The sequence below is a fragment of the Cydia fagiglandana genome, chromosome 3 (assembly GCF_963556715.1).
Source record: "Cydia fagiglandana chromosome 3, ilCydFagi1.1, whole genome shotgun sequence".
NCBI classification, from domain to species: domain Eukaryota; kingdom Metazoa; phylum Arthropoda; class Insecta; order Lepidoptera; family Tortricidae; genus Cydia; species Cydia fagiglandana.
The window spans coordinates 14994480-15019269 of NC_085934.1; the positions used below are offsets into that span (position 1 = coordinate 14994480).

Sequence of the window (24790 nt, forward strand, 5' to 3'; positions counted from 1 at the left end):
TTTAAGTGTAACTACAAGAGCCATATTAATAATTCGTGCCCAGAGATCTCACTTAAATTGGTTATCTCCAACGAAGTATTTGGTAAGCGTTATAAATTTATAAACGCCCAGGTCAGGTGCATTCGCCTGAGGGCGTTCTCTTGCGCCCGATTGTGCGGCAAAATCGCCGCGCTATTGCCACCAAAATCAACTTTGTTTTACGCTGCCGTATTTTACCTATTTTTATTTTCTCTCTTAGTAATACTTAAACGCATTGAATTCCTCAACTCTTATGTAATTTTAAAGAGAGGCAAATGAAAGTCATATTGATTCAGTGAAAATACACGCATAAAGTAAAAAAGAATTGAAAGAGTTGAACATTGGACGGTAAATGTAAGGGAGTATGGTATTATGATAATTATAAATAAGTATCTATTATAATTATAGGAGTCTAGTTAATACACTCAATATCAATTAAAATGTTATTATCCATGCAAAGGGCTATTATTTCAGAGTAAAATGTAGATAATCCGGCTGGTAATGTGATATTGTCAGCAAAAATTAACTTGTTACCTAACTGTCATGGAATAACCGAGTCAACTGAATAATGGGTTCTACCAGCGATTATCTGGGAATATGCTGAGGTCGGTCCATCACGATTGAATGTCTTAACTCTTATTTAAAACATTGCTTTCATTGTCACAGTCTTCGTTACCTTCAATTAACAAATTCACTCGTAAAAGTTCTCCGTTGCAAACATCAATTAAGTAAGAGAAGGAGCAATAAATAAATAATTGTTACGCCTGAGAAGTAAATGTTTGTGAAATAAAACATGGAAATCACTTTTCATACGTGTATTATCATAGAAACACAATTTATTTGCAGCCGTACAACATGCGATGGCCATGATTGTTTGAGAAGGACGTTAAAGAAAAAAAGTGTTGCCAGGACAGTTTGGCCATAGACAAAATAAAATTAAATCTTTATGTTTTGTTCGTGAACATAGTTGGGGCGGCCAATGCCCAGAAAAATTAAAACTTAAAAATTGCACCATAACAATATGCTTTAAAAATACCTTAATTAGTTAACATTAATTGGTAAAGGACAGAGCTTCCTATATGAGCGTACAAATATCTTTCCTGATCCAGCCATTTTTATTTCAGCTACCCTAACTCTATCATCAGCTCCCGGTATTACTTTTACTATTCTTGCCATAGGCCATTCAAGTGGAGCCGTATTTTCTGCCCTTACAATAACGAGGTCACCCTCTTTCAAATTCGGCTCTACATGGTGCCATTTTGGGCGATTTTGTAGTTGGGTGAGGTAATCCTTTGACCATAACTTCCAAAAGTCTTGTTTTAATTTCTCTACAATTTTCCAAAAAATCTATTTACATTTACATTGGTATGATCAACTTCCGGAAGGCTTGTCAAACACCTATAAGGAAATGCCCAGGTGTTAAATATCTGTAATCGCTGGTCTCCGCACTTATTGGCAACAAAGGCCTAGAATTTAACACCGCTTCAACCTGAGTGATCACTGTATACAATTCCTCAAAGGTAAGTATTACATTTCCAACTACCCTTTTTAGGTGATATTTAAGGCTTTTGACACTTGCCTCCCACAGACCTCCAAACTCAGGAGAGTAACTGGGAATGAACTTAAATTGTATATAGTTGTTGCAGCAAAAACTGACAACCTTTTGTCGGTGAGCCTCTGTGGAAGTCAAGTCATAAAGCTCTTTTAATTTATTTGAAGCTCCTTTAAATGTCTTGGCATTGTCTGAAAATATTTGTTTAGGAACTCCTCGCCTAGCTATAAACCTTTTGAGGCATGCCAAGAATGCTTCTGTAGTTAAGTCACTTACTAATTCTGCATGTACTGCTTTGGTAGCAAAACAGACAAAGATAGCTATATAAGATTTGGTTATTAATGGTTTTCTGATCCTGCCTACCTTCAGGTTAAATGGTCCGCAGAAGTCTACTCCAGTAACTTCAAAGGGGCGTGCAGCTGTTACTCTTTGAGCAGGTAAGGAACCCATTAATTGCTTAGCAGCTGCAGCTTTCAGTTGAAAACATTTGACACATTTTAATAGTACATTTTTAACTTGTCTGATGCCATTTACTATGGAGTATTTTTGGCTTAATGAACTTAGCACTAGTTTGGCACCAGCATGTAATAATCTTAAGTGTTCCCTATGTATGAGTAAGCGGGTAATGTGGCAAGCTTTTGGCATTATAATAGGATGCATTTTGTCATATGAAATATTACTTGCATTTTGTAACCTGCCACCAGTTCTAAGAATGAAATTTTGATCTAGGAAGGGGTGTAAGCCACTTAAACCAGTCTTGATTGGAATGTCTTTCAATAAACAGTCAATTTCTTTTGAAAAGAAGTGTCTTTGTGTTTGTCTTATTATGACAATCATAGAATTATTTAAGTCTTTTGGTGTTAGAGCACCAGTAATTTTTTCAGAGGGTTTTTTACAATTATTGCAAAAGCGGAGCATATAGGCTACAACGCGTTGAAGTTTATTGATATCTGAATATTTATTTAATAAATCTATGCAGTCTTTATTATTATCATTATCTTGGTTAATTTGTACTAACACAGTCTTTATTGGTAACTCATATTTAGTAGGACACGTTTTTATATCAAAATTTGGATCCAATAAACATGGTGGCCCATGAAACCACAAGGCCTGAGATTTTAGTTTCTCTGGAGACAGCCCTCGAGATAAAAAGTCTGCGGGGTTCTCTGAAGTTTTGACATAACTCCACATAGCGGATCCTGTTAACGTATGTATTTGTTTTACCCTGTTATATATGTATGTATTACCTTTAGGTGGATTATTGATCCATGCAAGAACAATTTGAGAGTCACTAAACAATATTGTGTTGTGCTCAAATCGAGAACTTAATGTTTTGCTGACCTTGTGCACCAATTTAGCTAATAGCAAGGCAGCATTTGCCTCAAGCTGTGGAATAGTAAGTACCTTACCGAGGGGTGCAACTCGAGATTTGGAGCACAGTAGATCTACACTGACTTTATTATTTTTATCTGTTACTCTTAGATATAAGCAACAACCATAGGCTTTAAATGAGGCATCTGAGTATCCTATCAGTTCTACTTTTGCAATATCTTTTACATTTAAACATCTTTTTATTTCTATTTTATCCATGTCATTTAACTGTTTTAGATATTTTTTCCAGGTGTCAAGCTGCTGCTCAGGTAAGACAGAGTCCCAAGAAACCTTTAAAGCCCATAGTTCCTGCATGAAGATTTTGGCCGACACAATGATTGGATTAATTAAACCCAGCGGATCAAAAATTCTTCCAATAAAGCTTAGAATAGTTCTTTTAGTTTTTAATTTATTCTCATCTTCTTGTGGGCTTTCAAATGTAAATGAATCATTATTTATATCATATTTAACCCCCAAGGTTTTTATCACATTATCTTTATTAACACGTTCGCGGACGCTCAGTCACACCAATTGGACACCTAAATTTTGTATGGAAATATTGGGACTGTTATAGCATTCCTGTCACTACAAATATATCTTTTAGGTTTGTATATGACGCGTAATGCTATGCAAGGCGAATGCTATGCAATCCGCGTCAATATGAAGTATATTTTTTATACGCTATGTGACAACAAATGCTATACAATTCGGATGCATAAGCATGTCTGTCACATGACGTAGTCAAGATGGGATTTTATATGACATCGCATGTTATAGCATTCATACATCGTGCTCGATGGACTTGATGGCTGAGACTTCTGACTTCCTAAGGGCGCGATTTTGCTCTAAAGACTCATTTGCTGACCTCTTCGAACAATTTTCTTCTTCTGTTTTGTTCCCTCTTTGCTTATCATTGTAATATTGAGTCCATCTCATACATGCCCCATGCCAAGCACGTTCGATGTTCATTCGACCTCAAATTATGTGATACTACCTACAAATTATGCGTTGGAGACCGGCTCTAATCTAAAGGCCCAGTCATGGATCTCATAGCATGTTGTAGAGAGTCGAGTTGCAATGTTGAGCTCTCTTAAAATGAGAGGTTTGTTCTTCTAGCTGTCCAAGGTATACGCAGCATTTTACGCCAACACTACTTATCAAAAGTGTCAATATGTACCGCATTACACTTTTTCAGTTCCCTGTAACGCACCGCCGCGTTAAGTTCTGGACGTAAAGCGTCCACCACTTTTCCTGCCAAGCGATGATTCACCCAACTTTATATTCTTTTTCGGATGCATCTGCACCAAATAGAAGGCATGAAATATACACAGAATGATACCACAAATGCGTGTCATAAGGTGCTTACCTTGTGGGAGGTGATCATCGAGCGCCAACAGGCTATAATTCACAATTATATGACCAAAACTATGACTAGTAACGTAATTATTTCAATAATAGGTATACACATTCATGCCTCACTTTTTCACATTAATCGTTATCAAAATTTTACTGTAGTATAATTAACAGCAAGTAAACACGTTTGTTTATTAAAACACAATGAAAAACTTAAAGAAATTGTAAGAAAAACATTAATTACGATTTTATAAAAATACGTCAAAATCGCTATCGCGCACGTAATTGACCCAAATTACATGTGTCCACTCCCAGACGCACCTGCCGGGCTACTAAGGGAGCTGCCATACAAAGACGAATGCTATAGCATCCGCGTCACAGAAAGGGGGGGCAATTTGGAGACGTCACAGGATAATTTTTAACTTCGATAAAACTATGTAATATGGCAGTACGCATTATTTGACTCTGGTGACTGGTAGAGGAAAAGTTGATGAATAATATTATACTGTGGTTAAGCGGATTGATAAGCATCTCAACGAAGAAATTTAAAAAGAATAACGGATGCAATAGCAGGCGCGTCACCAGGAGGAGTACAAAAACGGATGCTATGCAATCCGCGTCCGCGAACGTGTTAAGATCCAAATGATCAAAATATTTTTGTTCCGCAGGTATATCTGAAAGTACCTCATCAATATTTGAGCACCATTTGTGCAATTTAAATCCGCCTAATTCTAATAGAGATATAAGCTCTTTTTTCAGGTATTTTAGAGAGTCTACATCATCAGCACCGCCGATAACATCGTCAACGTAAGTATTTTGCCTTATAGCCTTTGCCGCCAAGGGATATTCCTTTTCGTACCTAGATGCAAGCTCTATCAAGCAGCGTGTGCTCAAGAATGTAGATGATTTTAACCCGTAAGTAACTGTCTGCAGCTGCAAGCACTGAATAGGCTCAGACAGACTGTCACGCCAGAGTATGTTTTGTAAGCTTTTTTGCTCATCATTTATAAAAATGTTTCTAAACATTTTTGCAATGTCGCATATTAACGTATATAGATACGTGCGTGAAAGAACTAGTATATCGAAAAGTTCATTTTGGACCACTGGGCCATTCAGCATGACATCATTTAATGATTTATTATTTTTTGTATTCATGCTACCATTATATACTACTCTTAACTTTGTAGTTTTACTAGCTTCATTTAACACACCATGATGTGAAAGAAAGTAGACAGCACCATTATATATGTCATAGTCATTTATATCTACAATCTTGGCATGCCCCAATTCCAGGTATTCTTTTATAAATTTTTTATATTTTTCGAAGTAATGTGGATTGCTTTTAAACTTTCTTTCCAAACATAGGAATCTTTGCAGGGCAGCAGAGAAGGAATCGCCGAGTTCAAGTTCACTCATAGGAGCACTCAAGGGTAAGTCCACTTGGAATTGATTATTTTCTAATTTTACTGTTTTCTTAAATATCTCCTCCGCTTTTATAAACTCACTAGATTGCTTATTTTTGTCAATATTTATTGCAGGTTCTCCAGGAATTTTCTCGGAGAGCCAAAATTGTTCCATGATATTTTCTAATTCATTATTTCTGTTTCCACAGGCAACAAAATTTGATACCAGAGTGGCATTTGAGATGCGGCATGAAGATTTCAAGCAATCCACTTTACCTCCCACAACATATCCAAATACAGTGTTTTGCAATGTTGGTCCATTTTCCAACTGTATCATACCATCTAGGAGCCCACTAAAGTATATGTCTGCACTCAAAAGTATATCTATCTCCGATGGCTCATTGAAATTCACATCTGCCATTTGAATATTTTGCGGGATTTTTATGTTTGCGACATCTACAGGATGTTGTGGCAATTGTTCAGTTATTTCGTCAAGTAAATAGCACTTGACTTCGCAATTCACATTGTGTACGCATGAATAAACTTTTACATCAAAATATTTTTGCATTTTATTTGTTTGCTTATTAATGCCAGTAATGTCTGAATTTTCAGTTTTAGCCTTTAAGTTCAATTTATCAGCTAACTTTTTTGTAATAAAAGAAGCCTGGGAGCAGCAATCGAGGAGTCCCTTTACAATATGCTCATGACCATTTGTGTCATAAAGCTTGACCTTTATAGAAGGTAACAAGATGTTTACACATTTTTTAATATTTGAATGGCAACTGACCATTGGTTCAGCAGCTGTGCTTGAAGATTTGTCTTCATGTAACAGGGTATTGTGCCCTTCTTTACAAACTTTGCATTTAAAATTAAATTTACAATCATTTTTATGTTGTTTCAGGCACACATTACACAAATTGTTTGATTTTACAAATTCTAGCCTATCTTTCACAGGTGCCAATTGAAATTTTGCGCATCCATATAGAGGATGCTGTTGTTTGTTACAATATGCACAAGGACTGTTATAGCTGCCTGTGGCTACATTTACAACTTTGTTATTGCTATTTGGTTTGTATTGAAACTTAGCTTCTTGAATAGTATTTTTCTCCGGTGGCTGTCTTCCAGCGCCATAGCACGCTTTTCCAAAAAGGCTATAAATTCAGCCATAGTTGGCATTTGATCCGGGTCCACACGGTCTAAATGATACGCGCGGTTGGTATATGGATCCAACTTTCTCGTTAAAATGGATATTAACAGCATATCCCAGTCCTTGATGGGCTGCTGCAAATTTTTCAGTGCATATAATTGCTGTTGTATTTGGGAAATAAAAGCCCTAATATTTGCAGCAGTCCCTTTTTGCATAGAAGGCATATCTAAAAGCACAGCAATATGGTTGCTGATAAGGCGTGGTTTGTTATCAAACCGTTTTTTCAGTAATTCCATCGCCTCATGGTATGATTCGTTTACAATGGGTAAGTTTACTATAATGCCTAAGGCATCCTCAGTCACATACTTTCTTAGGTAGAATAACTTTTGAACATCAGACAGTGTTTGGTTTTTATCAAATACCGCACAAAAGAGGTCCATGAAAGGTTTGAATTTTGTGAAATCCTTTCCACTGAAGTAAGGGATATCTATATTAGGTATCTTAGAGCTGTGAGAAGTCTGTGGATTTTGTGACTGCTCACTCTGTGGAGGTTTCAAAGCTTTCATGGCCCTGTCTAAAAGACCTACAATTTTAAAGTATCTGTTCTCCATGACCGAAACGTCTTCACTATCACTTTCATCAATAACTAATATGTCTATATTCACTGATTCGTAAGTTTTAAATGTACTTACAATACTTTCTTTTCTAGCTTGTAACTCGCCTTCAGTGGCGGTGTTGCAGTCACTAGCAAACGTTTCCGCTCTTGTGATGGCACCCTTAAGCGCACTCCGCTTAGCTTTCAATCGTTTTAGTTGTTCCTCCATTGCAGCTTTCTCCTCTGGAGTTATTTTGAAATAACAAACAATCTAAATTCTATAAATAGCCTCTTCGACGATGTCAATCGCACGTCATTCTGACATTTGTGTCATCCGTCCAGTCTGACGTTTTCTCACTGTTGCCAACTTGAAGCACGAAGAGCTGTCATTGAACGTCACTGCCAAGATCGCCGATTTTGAACCGAGGCGGGAACGAGCCGCGGAGAATGGCCGCCGACTTCCCGGAAATGGTCTCGAAGTTTCGTAATTTTCGTATGGACAAAGTATGGATATAGCCGTACTTGTAACAATTTATTGTTTAAATCACTGTTATTCACTAGGGGAATGCTTCACGGGCCGAAACGAAACACAGGCGGAGACGAAAATTATAGATTTTCTGACAAATACTATCACGCCCGGCACTTTACTTGCACACGCGAATTGTAAAATATTGTTGATAAACTTCACTGATTTATTGTTTTTTACGAAGGACCACGTTCCATGTTGTGAAATAAAACATGGAAATCACTTTTCATACGTGTATTATCATAGAAACACAATTTATTTGCAGCCGTACAACATGCGATGGCCATGATTGTTTGAGAAGGACGTTAAAGAAAAAAAGTGTTGCCAGGACAGTTTGGCCATAGACAAAATAAAATTAAATCTTTATGTTTTGTTCGTGAACAAATATGTAGGTCACACTGAACAACTTTTACTATGAGGTCAACCCCGAAATCACGCAAAAAAATCAGCTGTCCCATAGAAAACATTGACATTTGATTCACAAAAATGTAGACGGCAGCCAGCCTTATTGCTAATACATTCAGGTAGGCAGTGTTTTTATAATTTTGGCACTTTGTCCGTGTCAATATTGAATACCTTGACAGTACATTTCGGAAATCATGTCTAAAAATATATAAAATAATAGTTTTATCCAACTATGGCAAACCAAAACGAATTTAATGGATTTTTTTTAATAGACTACCCTTGGTAGTTTTTAGGGTTCCGTACCCAAAGGGTAAAACGGGACCCTATTACTAAGACTCTGCTGTACGTCCGTCTGTCACCAAGCTGTATCTCACGAACCGTGATAGATTTCTGTTGCCGCTATAACAACAAATACTAAAAACAGAATAAAATAAAGATTTAAGTGGGGCTCCCATACAACAAACGTGATTTTTGACCGAAGTTAAGCAACGTCGGGCGGGGTCAGTACTTGGATAGGTGACCGTTGTTTTTTGCCTTTTTTTGCATTATGCCCGACTCGCACTTGCCCGGTTTTATTTGTAATATATTCAGACTGATGAGATCATCACGTCAATCAAATCGGAAGCTGTTCTTTTATTTAACTTTTGCTAGTGTCTCGTGAATTGGCAGAATGATGTCAAGAACGGCTATGGATTAAACACTGGAATGTTTTATGAACATAAACTGTTTTCATCCATTCAAGAACGATGACCATTTATCAAAATAATTTGCACAATCGTCGGGCAGTATCACAGAATGACAAATATTATGTTGCGCTCAGAGCGAGCAATTTATAAAACAAACTGATGAAGCGAAACTTTACATGAACTGTATTTTTGTGTAAATATGTCAGTTTAGTCATTTAAAATATGGCGACAAGGAACAATAACGGCAAAGTGGCCGAGGATACAGTACCCGTCATTATTCTTGAGTTGAGTTCAGCTGCTGGCACCAACTTCCACTCTAAGAACTTTCACTTGGAAGTGATATAGGTAGGTACAGTTCTAACCTTGCTTGGAATTTTGTTAGGTTGTTGTTTGTTACCGTCAGACTGTGACGGACTGTCAAAACAGGTCTGCCAAACAAATAACTTGGTAATTTAAATAACCTATAATAAATCAAAACAATTACATAATTTGACTATGACAACAAGGACGAAATGACAAGCAAAGTAGGTAAGTACCTATCTTTTGTTTGAGCATTTCATTTTAATAATTATCTTAAACTTTAGATAAATTTTCTTCTATAAAGGCAATTATAACAACTTCTGATTATTCCTTTGTTTGAATTTCGATCATTTCTTTGCGAATTTCACCGCAGCCAAACTTCCCGAAGATCATTAAGGTATTAGAGAAAATATGGAATTTATGTTAATCCTCTGCCGAGCTTGGCTTTTGGTGAAGCTACACGTTCGATGTTTAAAACTCCCAATTAAAGGATTTTAACGATCTGCATATTTAAGAAGGAAATAAAATGTTGCTTTAATCAGGATTTGTTTAATTGTTAAGTTGGCGTCGGGGGCGGCGGGACGAGTTCGGGTCGAGCAGGATTTGAATATTTGCCGTGCCCGCATGTAAGTAGTTTAAATTGCGTTTCCTTTGAGAGAGGCACAAAAGACGTCAGCGGCGTGGATGCGAGGAACTTCAGCCAGACGAAGGCCGCGCCAATAGTCTTTTTCAGTGCACAAGTTTCCAAGCGGCGCAGCGGTGACGACAATCAAAAGCGTCAAAGTAGGCTGCCGACTTGAGGAAATTGTATTTGAATGCACAGGTTCTGCTGCCTCTAGTTAGCCCATTGTTATATCTCTTCGATATATATGTGCGAGAAATCTTGAATAGGTAGCAGACCTTTTTAAATTAAATATAAGTAGGTCAGCTTTTGGCATCGTCACTTGTCTCTTATTGAAATAAGTTTTAAACAGTTTTAAACTGAAGCTCTCTCTGAAACCATATTTGGTATCAAATTTAAAGTAAGTTTCTAGCGAATGGTTGTGATCCGACTAGCTATATACATATATGAATTATGTACGAATATGAGTAAAATCACGGCATTGAAATTCAGGATATTTATATAATTATTATAGAAATAGAGGAATAACTGAGTTAAATAATCAGTAAATTTATGCTTTATTTATTGAAGCTATAATTATATTATTCTTAAATTGTTTAACAAGTAATAAGTCGAAAATAGGTAGTACACTTTCGCAAAAGAACGAAAAATGGTTTGGATGCGGAGATCTATAGTAAAAACTAAGTTTCCTCGTAGAAACCGCAAAGCGAAGTATCGGAAGTTAAAAAGCGGCAGAGGCGAGTATTTCCAATGAAAAGTTTAACCGTCCTCCTGGAATGACAGAGCTTCAAACTTGACGTAGCAAGTAGCTATATAGCTACTCTATAATTTTGTTAGACCCTAAGTGGTTTTACATCGAAGACATAATAATAGCAATAGGGGACAGGAATTAGGTCGCCATGAATGTCCCCAATTATTTTGTTTGTTTGTTATTTGATTTTTGTTCCCAATTTTGTTTGTTGCGCATTTTCTTTGTAAACAATCTCAGCTGCCAAAGCGTGTGCGTGGGATTTTATGAGTCGATTTTTATTTGGTTGTCATTTTTTTTTATTTGTGTAAAATTTGCCTGGGTGAAGAGCTTCTCATTCTGGGCGGAACAAATACCAAATCCCAACTTAGTAGAAAAAAAATCTGATGATTTAATTTTAAAAAAAGTCAAATTTTCTCGTAACTCAGTGGAAGATCTTTTAGGACATTGCGCTAAAATTGCGTTTTTCTCTTCTATCCACCAAATTTTATCCAAATCTGAATAAATAACTGACAAAAAAAAACAATTACAAATCAGCCCATATCGAGTTTAATACCACCGCCGCGTATACGCGTACTAAATTTAATATGTGGTGCGTGGGTTTGAAAAGGGATGAAATAATACAAATAATGCGTTCAGTTTATCTATTTCGGTGTAACAAACGTTTTTATTAATAGGTACCACGGAATCGTCTAATAAGATTAGAGCTTCGTTAGTTATTATCCGAATTAACTATTTACATCTACTGGTCTAAATTAAACATATTTAATCGATAGTTTGAGTCAGCCGCACATTTGCTATTAAAAACAATGACTAAGAACACTGAACAACGGCGTAGTTTACATAAACATTACTAAGGGGTAGAGACAAGGCTCAATAGGGGATCGAACTGTTGTAAAATTAATATCTTGCTTGACTTGGCGGTGGCTTTGCCATGCCTAGATTATTTTTCAATAAACAATTAATTAAATACTTGAAGATACATAGATTAAAACGAAGTTCTACTTATTATATTCAATATAAATAAATTGGGCTGTTTGAACATTTTAAAAATATTCCAATTTGACTTGTCAGTTCAATCTCCTATTAATTAGGTTTTAGTAAAATAAAACTAGTATAATAATCTAAGTACAGTCAACATCAAATTGTTTCTGTGATTTTGTCTGTTGTTTTTATTTTTAGTTTATATGGCTATAGTTCGTTTTTTTTAGCATTAGAAAGAACTCCACAGAAGCAAGCGTGCAGTTTTTATCAGGATCTTTAATTGTTAAGAACTATTGAATTATCTAATGTAGCATGGACAATATGGTAAATTTACTTCAAATTGGCTTCATGCATGAAGTTTAAATTTCATTCAAATATTTTTTATTCGGATGATTGTTACTATTATATCATGTTACAAATGCATTTCCGTTATTAAATTATCATTGAATTGTTTAAAATAATAAATAAAAAGTACAAAAATTTGCCCGCGAAAAGCTAGTGAACGAAACGCAACGCCATTGGTCGAAACGTCACGTGACGTCACTCGTTGAGTTTAGTGTCATTTTATTTACGCATTGCATGTGACCCCATATTAGATCCAATACACTGCATGTGATATTTCTGAAAACATGAATAATAAAGATATCTTTTATTTATAATTTTTATAACCATGAAACTTTGTAAGTATCTGAACGGTTAGTGCTGTCATCTAATTTGTCATTGTCATGCGCACGGGATACTCAAAGCGCGCTATTTCAATTTTATCAATGCAAAATAACCAAACAACAAAGCGGTGGAAATTTAAGTGAAATAGAAAATATAAGTATTTATCAAATAAAACGACGCCACCGAGACGATGACGGACAGCGGGTTTGTCAAAGCGCAATCGGACAATCTACAACACATATGTAGATGCTTTCATGATGTCTGCATATTTCGCCAACAATAAAAATTTCGTTTCCACTGAGATGAAAGGAAAGAAAGCTAAAAGGTAAATAATATAATGAATTTTACTATGTGTGTGTGTAAAGCTCAAAGTGATAGCAAATGTATAGTTACCATAATAAATAACCTATAAACTGTGTATGTATATTTTGCTTTGAAAACGCAAAGGACGAGTAACGTTTTATGACAATTATGACCATGTATGTATCAACATTGTTGTAATTTTACAACAATGAAAAGTAGTTTTGGGGTTTAGTTTTCCTCTTTTCATAAGTTTACACCATCGTTTGCGTACTTTCGCATCTCTTGGCACGTCAAAAAATGTTTTCTCGGGTGCATTCATGGTAGTGTTTCTACACATTGGTACTAAACAATACCTATTAGAAGTATAAAATGTTTTTTTAGGTTTTTCCATGTTATTAACAACAATACAACGAATAAACACAGAAAGAGCGGAGTTGCTTGCATAAGTTTCATATAGAACAGTAAATAATAACAAACGTCAGTTAGTTCACGATCCAACGCGTGACGTCATCGCGTCATCAAGAATTCGCGCCAAAAATTATGAGCGTTTCAACCGCTCAAAATATTTCAACATTTTAAATATTTTTTAATAAAATAATGGGAAACTTTATAAAAGAATTTTTATATTTTCCGGTGTTCAAACGATGTAAATAATGATTTGAAAAATTAAAATAAAATCACGCATGGGGCTAATTATTACCGCTAAAAGTGCCGGATTTGGAACCACAAGCTTACTTCTGCGAAGTTCTTTCTAATGCTAAAAGAAACGGACTGTAGTGGCTTTCAAGGTAAGACTGCCAGCGTTCTACTATCACGGCTATAATTTATCTCAATGCTGACGGTACATAGTTCACCTTTAAATCAACTTAAGCGCAATTGCAAGCAATAAATAAAACTATTAATTGCCTCTGCACCAAAGTAAATGCTCGCGTAAATGCCCTTATCAAAGCTTAAAGTCCATTAAACTATTGCGGACATTTCATAAAGTTAAATAAGCTGCGTTTAAGCTACAGAAATATTTTGTAAGCAGAGACTTCCGATATCAACTGAATTTCTACAAGTTCAATGGACTTCATAGAGGTGCATTCAGATAAAAAATATGATTTTATAACCAATTAGTCTTATTCACTCACACTCACCGATCAGGTGCAAAGGGGATGCACTGAACAATAGCATTACTATTTTTTTTTATCTGAATACGTCGTCTGCTCTAGCCTAGTCAGTACAGTTCTTGAGCTGATCACACTTATAATTTCTAGGTTTCTATACGACTGAGATTTTGTATAAAGACTGTCAGTCTCGGTTACTTTTGTGTAGTATCTAATGACTTTATGTGCAATGAACTAAGAATGTTCATGCTTTAACAAGTTTTGGCTACGTATTTTATAAACTTCTGTGCATAATACAAAGGTATTTAGAATAATTGAGTTTTACTCTGCAATGAATAAACAGTAAACACGTGCCGGTTTTTTTTCAACCAAGTATTATTATTTAACTATATTATATAGTTAAAGCCTTATAACATGTTAAAACAAGCTAAAACAGACCTATTTCAACTACGTTATGTTCCAGAAATGTTAAGTTTGCTCTTGATTTAATAGGTATAAGCTACCTAGGTAGGTACATACCTATTTTAATTCGTCGAATTTATGCAAAATCACAATAAAACTGGATAATTCTGCAGCGCCTAAGCTAACAAAGCCCGACACAAAACTAAGTTAGCTGTTTGGTTTGACTAACATAATATCAACAAATATCATAATTGACATCGAGACGTACATACATACATTAAAGACTAATATTTTAAACAAACAATTTAACGATTGAACATGTATTGTGTTGGACACTAAACCTTCTAAAATTATAAATTCTTACCATCGTCTTACGTTTTATTAATGAACTTGATGTGATGTTTGTATTTACAGTGACAAAATAAAAATAAATATAGCGGTTATTTAAAATGTTCAGTGTGTTCCCCTAACTACTTTAATACATCGATTTGCAATGTGTTCTCTTAAACAAGTAATACCAACTTTGATCGTAAGGGGCCCACTGATTAACAGTCCACCGGACGGTATCGGCCTGTCAGTTTTGTCTTGTCAGCAGTCAATTTTGACAGTTCCGAACAACTGCCAGGCCGATACCGTGCGGCGGACTGTTAATCAGTGGGCCCCTTACAGTTGATTAAAATAAAAGCAACTAGAAGTACTGAAAAATAAAAAGAGCAAACAATAACGATTCACTAACGTAACATGAAATACGATCACCCTGTGTTTATGAACAAAAAAGCCTTTATTTACCAGTATAATTCTCAAACATCTGTTATAGCATCAGATATCCATTCAATATCAAATCTACGAAACTGAAGACTATACGATACACCTAAGTAAAGATGTCTTCTCACCGCACTCAATTCCCATCGTTCGCACGGCTTCAAAAAAATTAAATTTCAATAAGTAAATATGCAAAACAGCCACCGAGATTCACTGAATAATTTAAATCACACAGTCACTGGGCGGAAAGTTTGAGCGTTGACGTAGAGGACCGCGGAGAGTAGAAGACGGTGTAAATGAGTGGTGATTTCACTGGCCGAGGCGGCCAGCGCGGGCGTAGGCGCGCCCAGGCGCGTGTTAGCGCGTACCACCTGCGAGCGCCACCGAATTGTGTACAGCGGCTGCTGCCGTGACAACGCCACGAGTCTGGGGACAAAATTATTGCTTATATTTTACTGACACCGTGCCCTTGTGGCCTTGTGGCATATTCGTCACACGTACGCTTTAGCTATGCCACGGATCTTGTTAACTCAAGTGACTAATGAGTAATGGTTGTACGTAAAATGTGTGTATTTATTAGGTACTTATAGTAACAGCACCAGTCATGGGACATTTAAGAGGAAATTTGGAGTATTTATGATATTTCCCATAAACATGTAAATGGTCTACCGCTTAGCGTGTTAAAATATGAAAGTCCTATCCGTCTTTCATGTTTTAGGCGTGTTGTATCAAAGATACTGCAATTAGTTTCCACATATTTAACAAATTAAAACTATGCTTTTTTTCTCCAGTCATGGACACCAACATTCCAGTAATGGGCCCCCGGTAATGGACGTGGATCCAGTAATGGGCCCCCTATAATGGACATTGCACTATCAGTATAAAATATTGAAATGGGGAATAAATTACGGCAAAATAAAACAATTTTTGGTATAAGCTTTTATCGCTGAATGTATTTTTCTTTCCACAGCCAATTATTATTGTATTAGATCCATCGAGACAATTCTATTATACCCTAACACACTTAGTTAGGGTTTAATGCGATAAAGTTCCCATGACCACCTCCTGTCTCCATCGTCAGATCAGGTCCATGTTATCATAATATTGCATTATCATCCGATTTGCATACTTAATTACGTACTTACACAAAATTTCAACTGAATCGGAAATCGAAAAGTGGCTCAAATTCAGCTACCAAGATTGGACCCACACTAACTAACAGGGCAAGTTAAATAAAAGTTTGGAAAAATGATATTAATTTATCCGAAGTCCGAGAATACCTCCTGATTGACATATTTCTTAACTACATTTTATTTCTGTATTGTTTAAACATGAAATTATGGCATAGCAAGCATCATTCTGTCATTTGTCCCATCATAGGAGGTACGCAGTTTTACAGCTCCTATAATGGGATTGGGCCAAATACCACTATTTTTTACATCTGTGGAGTCACACCATAGTGTGTTGTATACCTTATCTCATGGTAAATGCAATTAACAAAACACATTCTAGTTTTCATCAAGTATTAATTAATTAAAATTTAATAAATTAACTCACCTCTCTTAGCGAAGTTGTTAAGAATTCGTAGTGGTATTTTTTTTCAGTGACACGACAACTTTTAGGTTAGCGCCAATTTCTTAAAAAACAACCAAATTTAATAAAACTTCAAACTGAAACAGCTCTAGGACTCTTATTTATGATAATATACAGCCAGTGTTTATAAACTACTTTTAGATACTTATTTTAGAGGAATTATGTTTTTTTGTCCCATTACTGGTTCCACGTCCATTATAGGGTTTACTACTATAGGTACGCTCATTTTTACTGAAGCTAAGTTTTCTAACATTTTTTTATGTTGATTCTTAAATGAACCATTATGTAAACAATTGATTATAATTACATATTATAAATAAATATAATAAATAAAAAAGCCCATTTATTCCATAACCAAAAAATTAATTAATTAAAATCTATTTTTTTTTTTTTTTATATTTTGTACACTTAAACTTATATATATATATAATTTTTTTTAAATTATATAATTTGGTTAGGACCCCTCACGGGTAAAGGCCTCCTCCAGTTCTTGCCATCTTTTTCTGTCTTGTGCAGTATTGGGCCAGTCCTTATCTATGTCACGAAGTTCATCTGACCACCTGGCGTTTGGTTTGCCGTGTCTTCTTTTGCCGTCTGGTCCTTTCCACAGCGTGGCCACTTTAGTCCATCTTTTGGTGTGCATTCTAGCTACATGGCCGGCCCATTTCCATTTGGATTTTAAACTGTATTCTAACGCATCTATTATTTTTGTCTTTGCTCTAATATCACTATGTCTTATCTTATCCTTTAGTTTTATTTTCAGAATATTCCGTTCGATAGCCCTTTGGCAGCTTCTAATTTTGTTTTTGGCTTCTTCGGTGTATTTCCATGTTTGACTGCCGTATGTCATAGTTGGGAGTAGGCAAGAGTCTATTACTACCTTTTTCAATTTAAGTGGGAGACTGCTTTTTAGAACTTCTTTCTTACTCCAAAACATATTCCAAGTTTTCTTGATTCTTCGATCTACCTCTTCTAAGTTGTTTGATGCGTTAAAAGATATTTGTTTACCTAAGTACACGAAGCTTTTTACGTATTCAATTTCTGAGTTTTCTATGATAACGGGTGTTTCCTTGAAGTTTGTCATCAATTTTGTTTTTTGTACATTAAGTTCCAGGCCAATTTGTTTGCTAGCTGTACTTAGTGATGAGATCATGTACTGCAAATTTCTTGCTGTTTCGGCAACTAGCACGATGTCGTCAGCGAAGCAGAGATGTGTAAGTTCCTGTAGTGACATTCTTATGCCTCTGTTATTCCAATTTAAGCTTTTAGTCAATTGTTCTAGGACGATTATAAATAGAGTCGGAGAGAGCGGGTCCCCCTGCCGTACTCCTCTCTCTATTTTTATTTCAGGACCGGTATTTTCAAGCTTGACTCTACTTTTGCAATTTTCATAGATGTTTTTAATAATTTCTATGTATGTAGGGTGGACTTTTGCTGCAGTCATAGAGTTCCATATTGCTTCGTGGTCGATAGAGTCAAAAGCTTTTTGATAATCAATAAAGCCAAGGTAGAGTGGTCTCCTGAATTCTGAGTATTTTTCTATGAGTTGCTCTACTACCTGCAGGTGGTCGATTGTACTGAAACCTTTTCTGAAACCTGCCTGCTCTACACCAAGATAGGCCTCTACTTGTGGTGTTATTCTTGACTGTACTCCTGCTGAAAAAAGTTTATAAAGACTGGACATTAAGCTTATTGGGCGATAATTAGAAATTTCAGTAGGGTCTCCTTTTTTGTAGATAATAGTTATGTTTGATTCAGTCCATTCCTGTGGTACTTTTTTTGTATGTAGTATCTTATTAAAAATCATAGATAAGGGTGTGAGTATGAATGGACAGCTAGCCTTTAATAAATCATTTGTTATACCGTCTGGTCCAGGACTTTTCCTTGTTTTCAGTTTATTTATTAGCTGAAGTATTTCCTTATCATCGAAGCTTTTGATTGGACTATGGTGTGTTTCTATTTCGTTGTTTTCAGGAGTATCCGGTTTATTTTCCATGAGGGTTGATTGTCTTTTCTTGTATAGATTTTTATAGAATTGAGTTGCAATTTCCTGTATGTCTTGTCTATTTACTGTATCGGTAGAGTTGGACTTTAATTTCGATATCCAATTTTTGCTTTTATTAAGCTCTTTGTATGCTCTCTTCATGCTTCCCGATGTTGATAGGTGTTTTTCTAGTGTTAATATTCTATGTTGATTATATTCTTGTTTAATGTTTTTGTTTACTTTTTTATATAGCCTTTTCAGTGTTGTTTTGTCTTCTTTCGTAAGTGGTTTTTTATTTTGCAAGTCATGTCTGCGTTTTATTAACTGTTTAGTCTCAATTGATATTATGGACGACTTTTCTTTACTGTTTTTAGTTGTAGAGCTTGTTACGCTCGATAATATACATTTTGTTATTTTTTCATATAATTCTTGGGTTGTCTCTTCCATAGTACTGTTTATTATTTCTTCTATGTTTTCTTGTAATCTCTTTTTGTACCGAATACTTTCTTCTTCGTTTTTAAAAACATGTGGCAGGGGTTTTTGAAATTTTCTTCGAATAAATTTTTGTTTTGATACCATCACTGTAGCGCGTAGAAGACGGTGGTCCGACGGGAATTTCGGTGTCAAGACTTCAAAGTTTCTAATAGTTTTCGAATGAGTAGTTAATATATAATCTATCTCATTTTTAGTATTTTTGTCCGGCGATATCCATGTCCATCGTTGTTTTAAGTTTTTATGGAATAAGGTGTTAACTATCGTAAGTTTGTTTTCTGTGGCGAACTGTATTAGTCTGTGTCCTCTCTTGTTTCTTATTCCTGACCCGTAGTTTCCTGTGATGAAGTTCTCTTCTTTTTTCGGTGTACCAATAATCGCATTAAAATCTCCAATAATAAATAGTTTTTTCTCCGAAATCAATTGCGCTTTCTCGATAGTATGGTAAAAGGTTTCAATGTCTTCATCAGGAGAGGCACTAGTGGGCGCGTGTACTTGTATAATAGACATTGTTTCGTGTTCAAATTGTAAATTTAGTACAGCGACTCTCTCAGAGAGTCCCACAAAACTTATTATGTTTGTTTTGTACTTTTTCCGTAACAGAAAGCCGACTCCTAGGTGGCCCTGTGTTTCGCCGTAATAGCAAAATATATGTGTTTCATCTTCTTCTATACTGTAGCCTTGCCTTCTAATTTCTGATAGTCCAATTATATCGTAATTAATTGTTTCAATAGCATTTTTAAATTCTAACATTTTTTCTGTTGATGCTAATGTTCTTGTGTTGTAGGTGCAAATTAATAAACAGTTCTCTTGTTTTGTATTTCTTTTTAAAGCTGGAGGGTTGTGGTCTGATGATCCCGCGGTGACCAGCCGTATTGGGACCGGGTTGTTGTTTTGATTGATATATACTTGTGATGACGTTGTAGTTATAGGGTTGGAGGGGGCCTCTAATCTTCATGACTCTTCATTTCGTACTACGTAGGACATCATGGAGTTTTGTGAAGTTTTATATTTTTTGTGAGTTTGTGTTGTTTGTTTTTCTCTACCTATACTGGTTTCCTGATTAAATACGTTTGGTGGGGTCTGGGGGGATAGAAGTCTTTTATTATTAGTTGTTTCGTTTTTGTTTTGTTTTACTATAAGCCTGTCGTAGCGTATGTAGGCTATATTTCCTTTCTCTGTCTCTTTTTGTTGTTGTTGTTTAAGTTCTTCTCTGATTTTTAATATATTAGGCGGGAATTCTTCTTTCAAATAGATTTTTGTTCCATTTAGTTTATTTTTATTTTGAAGTACTTTTATTTTTTTACCAAGTGTTGTGAATACTACAGATATTGGTCTGCAGTGCGAACTTTTCCTGCCCATTCTCCTTACGGATTGAAGTTCGGAATCTTGTATATGTACTGTTATCGTCTTATTTATTATGTCTAGTATTTTGTCCTGTAACTGAAAGTACGATTTTTCGTTTTCTTCGACTCCGTAGAATATAAGGTTTCGCTGTACACTGTTTTTTTCTATCATGTAAAGTCTTTTTTCTTGGTTTTCTATTTTTAATCGTAGGTTTCCTAGATCGTCGTTCAGTTGTTCGAATTTTTGATCCATGTGGCCTGTTATAGATGCGGTTATTTTGACTTCCATTTGGTTAATTTGCGAAACTTGTTCATTTAATTTTGTAAATTTTTGATTCATATCCTTTTTTATTTCCATAAGTAACTTATGCAGCTCTCCCATGTCGTCGTTTTTGGCGCTAGTGCTTCCCTCTGTCATGTTTTCTTTGTACTACTAAGATCGCGAGATTGTATTGACGTTAGCTTCGAGCTTGGATCGTTGTCAGCTGTGCGAGGTCTTGTTGTAGTCCAAACGATAGATTGTAGATGGCGCTTAGATCAAAAATTTGCGTATTCGTTGGCAAGGAGGGTTGTCTGTTAAAATAACGGTTCTTTTGTTTCTCGTAAAGTTAGGTTATTTTTGTAGTTCACTTTTCTTTCTTACGGTTTTTTAAATGTTTTTTGTATTGTTGTTTGTCACTTTTGTCCGCTTTTGCTAGAACTTCACTTTCATATATAGTTTAAACACAAACAAAAGCGAAAACTGTTTGTATCACTGGGTTGTTGTTTTTAATGTTTTTGGTCCCTTCCCGGTCGATTTTTTCACTGTCCACATTTTACACTGCACACTTTCACTTATTCTTCAAAATGAAATTGCTTTTACAGTGTTCAGATTACTGCATATAATTTTTCTTGGTATTTATTTACGGAGCCGATGTTTATGTTAGGACACTAGCGCCCTCTCTCTTTTTACATATTATAAATAAATAAATATTATAGGACATTTTTACGACCGGTCTGGCCTCGTGGGTAGTGACCCTGCCTATGAAGCCGATGGTCCCGGGTTCGAATCCTGGTAAGGGCATTTATTTGTATGATGATACAGATATTTGTTCCTGAGTCATGGTTGTTTTCTATGTATTTAAGTATTTATATATTACATATATCGTTGTTTGAGTACCCACAACACAAGCCTTCTTGAGCTTACCGTGGGGCTTAGCCAATTTGTGTAAAAATGTCGTATAATATTTATTATTTATTTATTTATTTTACACAAATTGACCAAGCCCCACACCGTGTTTTTTTTTATTTCCGTTAATTGAAAGGGTGCATTCCCGAGCTTAAATCAAGTAACTTTCTTAAAGACACCGATATTCTAATTAACTCCATTTTGGAGATAATCAATAATTTATTTTTTTCCTATGTAGGTGTAGATACACTTGCCTTAGGGCCGGTTTACATATTGATTAGTGTTTAGAATGAGTTCATACATTTGCTATTAAACTTAAATACGGTCTCGGTCGATCTTAGAGGATATAACCAATGGAGACGCCATGTCTAAAATTGTCACAACAACGTTATATGCTAAATTTAATTACATTTTAAACTTAAAAAAAATATTTTTTTTTAATTAACTATGCCATTTAGTTCTCTTAAACGTGCTTAACCATACCCTGGAGTTAACGGAATTCAATAACAACACGGTGTATAATAATATATTATCATCTGTTATGCACGTACCTAAAACAAAATTAATGTTTTTTGGGATCATCTGAAGCTGTCAGAAATAAATACAAATAGTTTAAATAAAATTACTGGCAGGTACGAGTATCTCTGAAATTGTATCTGAACAAACTAGTAATTAATAATAACCGCATGCTATAAAGTAGGTATCTACTTATCAAGGTAAGAAAAACTGGACAAACTTGTAAAAAATATTTGACTTCCATTAATAATTTTCATGAAACGATGAACATAGCTGTTATTCATCAAACACTCGTAGCAAAAAAGTAATCACAGTAAGAGCCTACACTACATTTATTGTTTTACAGCTTTGAAAGGCTATACAATATTTTTGACACGAATAGGCTCATCGACCGGGCTTGTTTTTACACATCGTTCTGTGGGATTTACGAGTGGGAACGACATTTGGGAAGCACGCCACGTCGCCGCTTACGGCCACTATCAAATATGCACAAAGAGAAAACCTTTGTACCAAGGAAGTGTACAAAAGTACCCTGGGTGCTTTCACGAATTTGGCACGTCTGCCGTGTATTAAGGCCGAGGTCCGTTCCTAAATAACCTAGCAAATGGCCGACTTGAAAAGTGTTTCTCTATCTTTAGTAAATTGTTTACAACGTACTAAAAGCCTCTTCCAAAGATTTCTTTTACTTCGCCAGGTTTTTTTGTGGTCCCCCAATATCTACGTGCTCTAAATATTTGGACATTTGGACAGTAAATTACTTGTGGTTAAGCTGGTTTACATTTTCTCAATGACGTATTTTTAAGGATCCTGAAAAAATGTTTAACATGGCAGTGTGATTATTTGATGTTTTCTAATTCATATAACAATTATAAAATTATAACGCGTCCAAGTTGAAAAAGTGTAAACGAACATTAAATATTAAGAAATATATTCGGGTGGCTCAAAATTTAAAAATCAATAGCGTGCGCGAAAATACAACATTTTCTGTGTCGTAAATAAACAAAACATGGCTAAATGCGGACTGCTTCGAAGCTCCTCGACTCAATGTATCTGTGACACATCACCGCGTCTATTGAGGTGCCCTGCATGCCCGCATCTGCTCCGCTTCTCGGAGCTGGATCTGAAGGACGCGACAGCCAGAGCTGTCACTACCGCTACCTACTGGGCATATCCCTTGTATGTAAAAATGGAACTTCGACACGAGAAGAAGTGGTCGTATGTGGAAGGTAACAAAAGTGACGTAAATACGTTACCTTATGACGACAGTGTTCTGTTTATAGGGCAGCGAATAGGTGTGGTTCTTGTAGCGCGCGCAGAAGGTGAAGAGCCGGTCTCCGGCCGCCGCCGCCAGCCCCGCCTCGCCAGCACCTGCGCCGGCCCACTCGTGCAGGGTGATGTTCCACGACCCACACGACTTGTCCTAAAGTACGCATATTGGCATTAATACAGTAGTTGCGTAAGGCCCACTTACACCTTTCCACTAACCCGGGGTTAACCAGTTAAACCTAGAGTTACCATGGTTACCAGTACAATTTGACACTAGATTAACGGTCTAACCGCTTAACCCCGGGTTAGTGTGATGGTGCAAGTCGGCCTAAGTATTGCAATCTCTATAAAATTAGATGCTAATGACGTCAAAATATCTATGCATTTATAAAAAAAAACTAGTTTAACTTTGAATTTGATACTTGATTTTTTTAATTGTGTACGAAACAGCCAGCTTATACGTTTGCTAATAACAAGTGTACTTCCCTTTGGGTCAAATACTTTTCGCCAAATCTCAATTGCCAACAAGCTTTGATCATTAACTTTGTAACATGCAAATATGAACAATAATACCTAATAATTTCGACTTTTCTGTAGACATTCAACTGTTTATTCTCAAAGAAACGAGTCTTCCGCATCCAATCATATACAATCAGTCGGAGAGTATCTAAGCTTTGATTAATCTTGGGGCCTCAATGACTAGTAGGTATATCTAAGACGAACTCATCAATGCAAATGTGTGATTATGTGAGGGCACAGTCTGTTTTTGCATATGCAGATGTTGGCTTAGACCCTAACGTTCCGACTAAATACCAACTTATATGAAGTTAAATTATGGGTTATACACATTTAATATTGTATTTGTATATTTATAAATTACTCAGGGAACACAACATGAATAAGTATGTGAAAAACATCGTAGGTATACATACCTGTTCTGAGGATATATCAATGTAGAGTTGTCTTTCAACATTTGAGTCCAACACCCAAGTGCATTGTTGGTAAAAGAACTCGTTTAGGCTGCCCGTTACCGGCACATTTCGTGAAGATATTTCACCTATAGCAAGAAAAACAAAATAAGACAACGTTGTAAAGAAAACCGAGACCTTTTAACAGGCAACAGTGTTTATGGGCAGAATAATCAAATGAAAGAGCACGCAATGAGTCGCCGCAATAGCTACGTCGTAATTGAAACTTTACGACCTTGTTCAAGGATTTTTTCGATTCAGTGTCACCCCAGGCGACGTGAATCTGGGTCGTGCCATGTAATTTTCTCGGACACGCCCCGCGCCGCCGAGAACAATATCCAACGCATTTTCCAAAACCCCGACGCGTGTCGAATGTCAAATTGAACTGTTTGTTTTTCGCTTTATGCGATTGGGGCGTCCGGAATTCATTGGAGATAAATTGCAGATTATCTCTTACTTCCCACGAGAATTTTAATCGAATTATCCGGTATTACGTTTTCATCAG

The 24790-nt window shown here is 35.9% G+C and overlaps 1 protein-coding gene across 2 annotated transcripts in view; it reads right to left on the minus strand.

The window, feature by feature from the left end:
• Positions 1 to 11356: 11356 nt before the first annotated feature.
• Positions 11357 to 24790, minus strand: part of LOC134680188 (uncharacterized) — a 41553-nt gene continuing 28119 nt past the window's right edge. Inside the window, exons 14-17 of one of the 2 annotated variants that reach the window (XR_010100435.1) lie at positions 24250 to 24374; positions 23305 to 23471; positions 22705 to 22858; positions 15239 to 15378 (exon numbers count right to left, since the gene is read on the minus strand). Coding sequence is in view for 1 of the 2 variants with exons in the window: in XM_063539267.1 (XP_063395337.1) it covers positions 15180 to 15378; positions 23305 to 23471; positions 24250 to 24374 (491 nt within the window). In the remaining variant the exon portion in view is untranslated. Of the gene's footprint in view, positions 15379 to 22704; positions 22859 to 23304; positions 23472 to 24249; positions 24375 to 24790 lie in introns of both variants that reach the window. The other variant, XM_063539267.1, reaches the window with a different exon arrangement.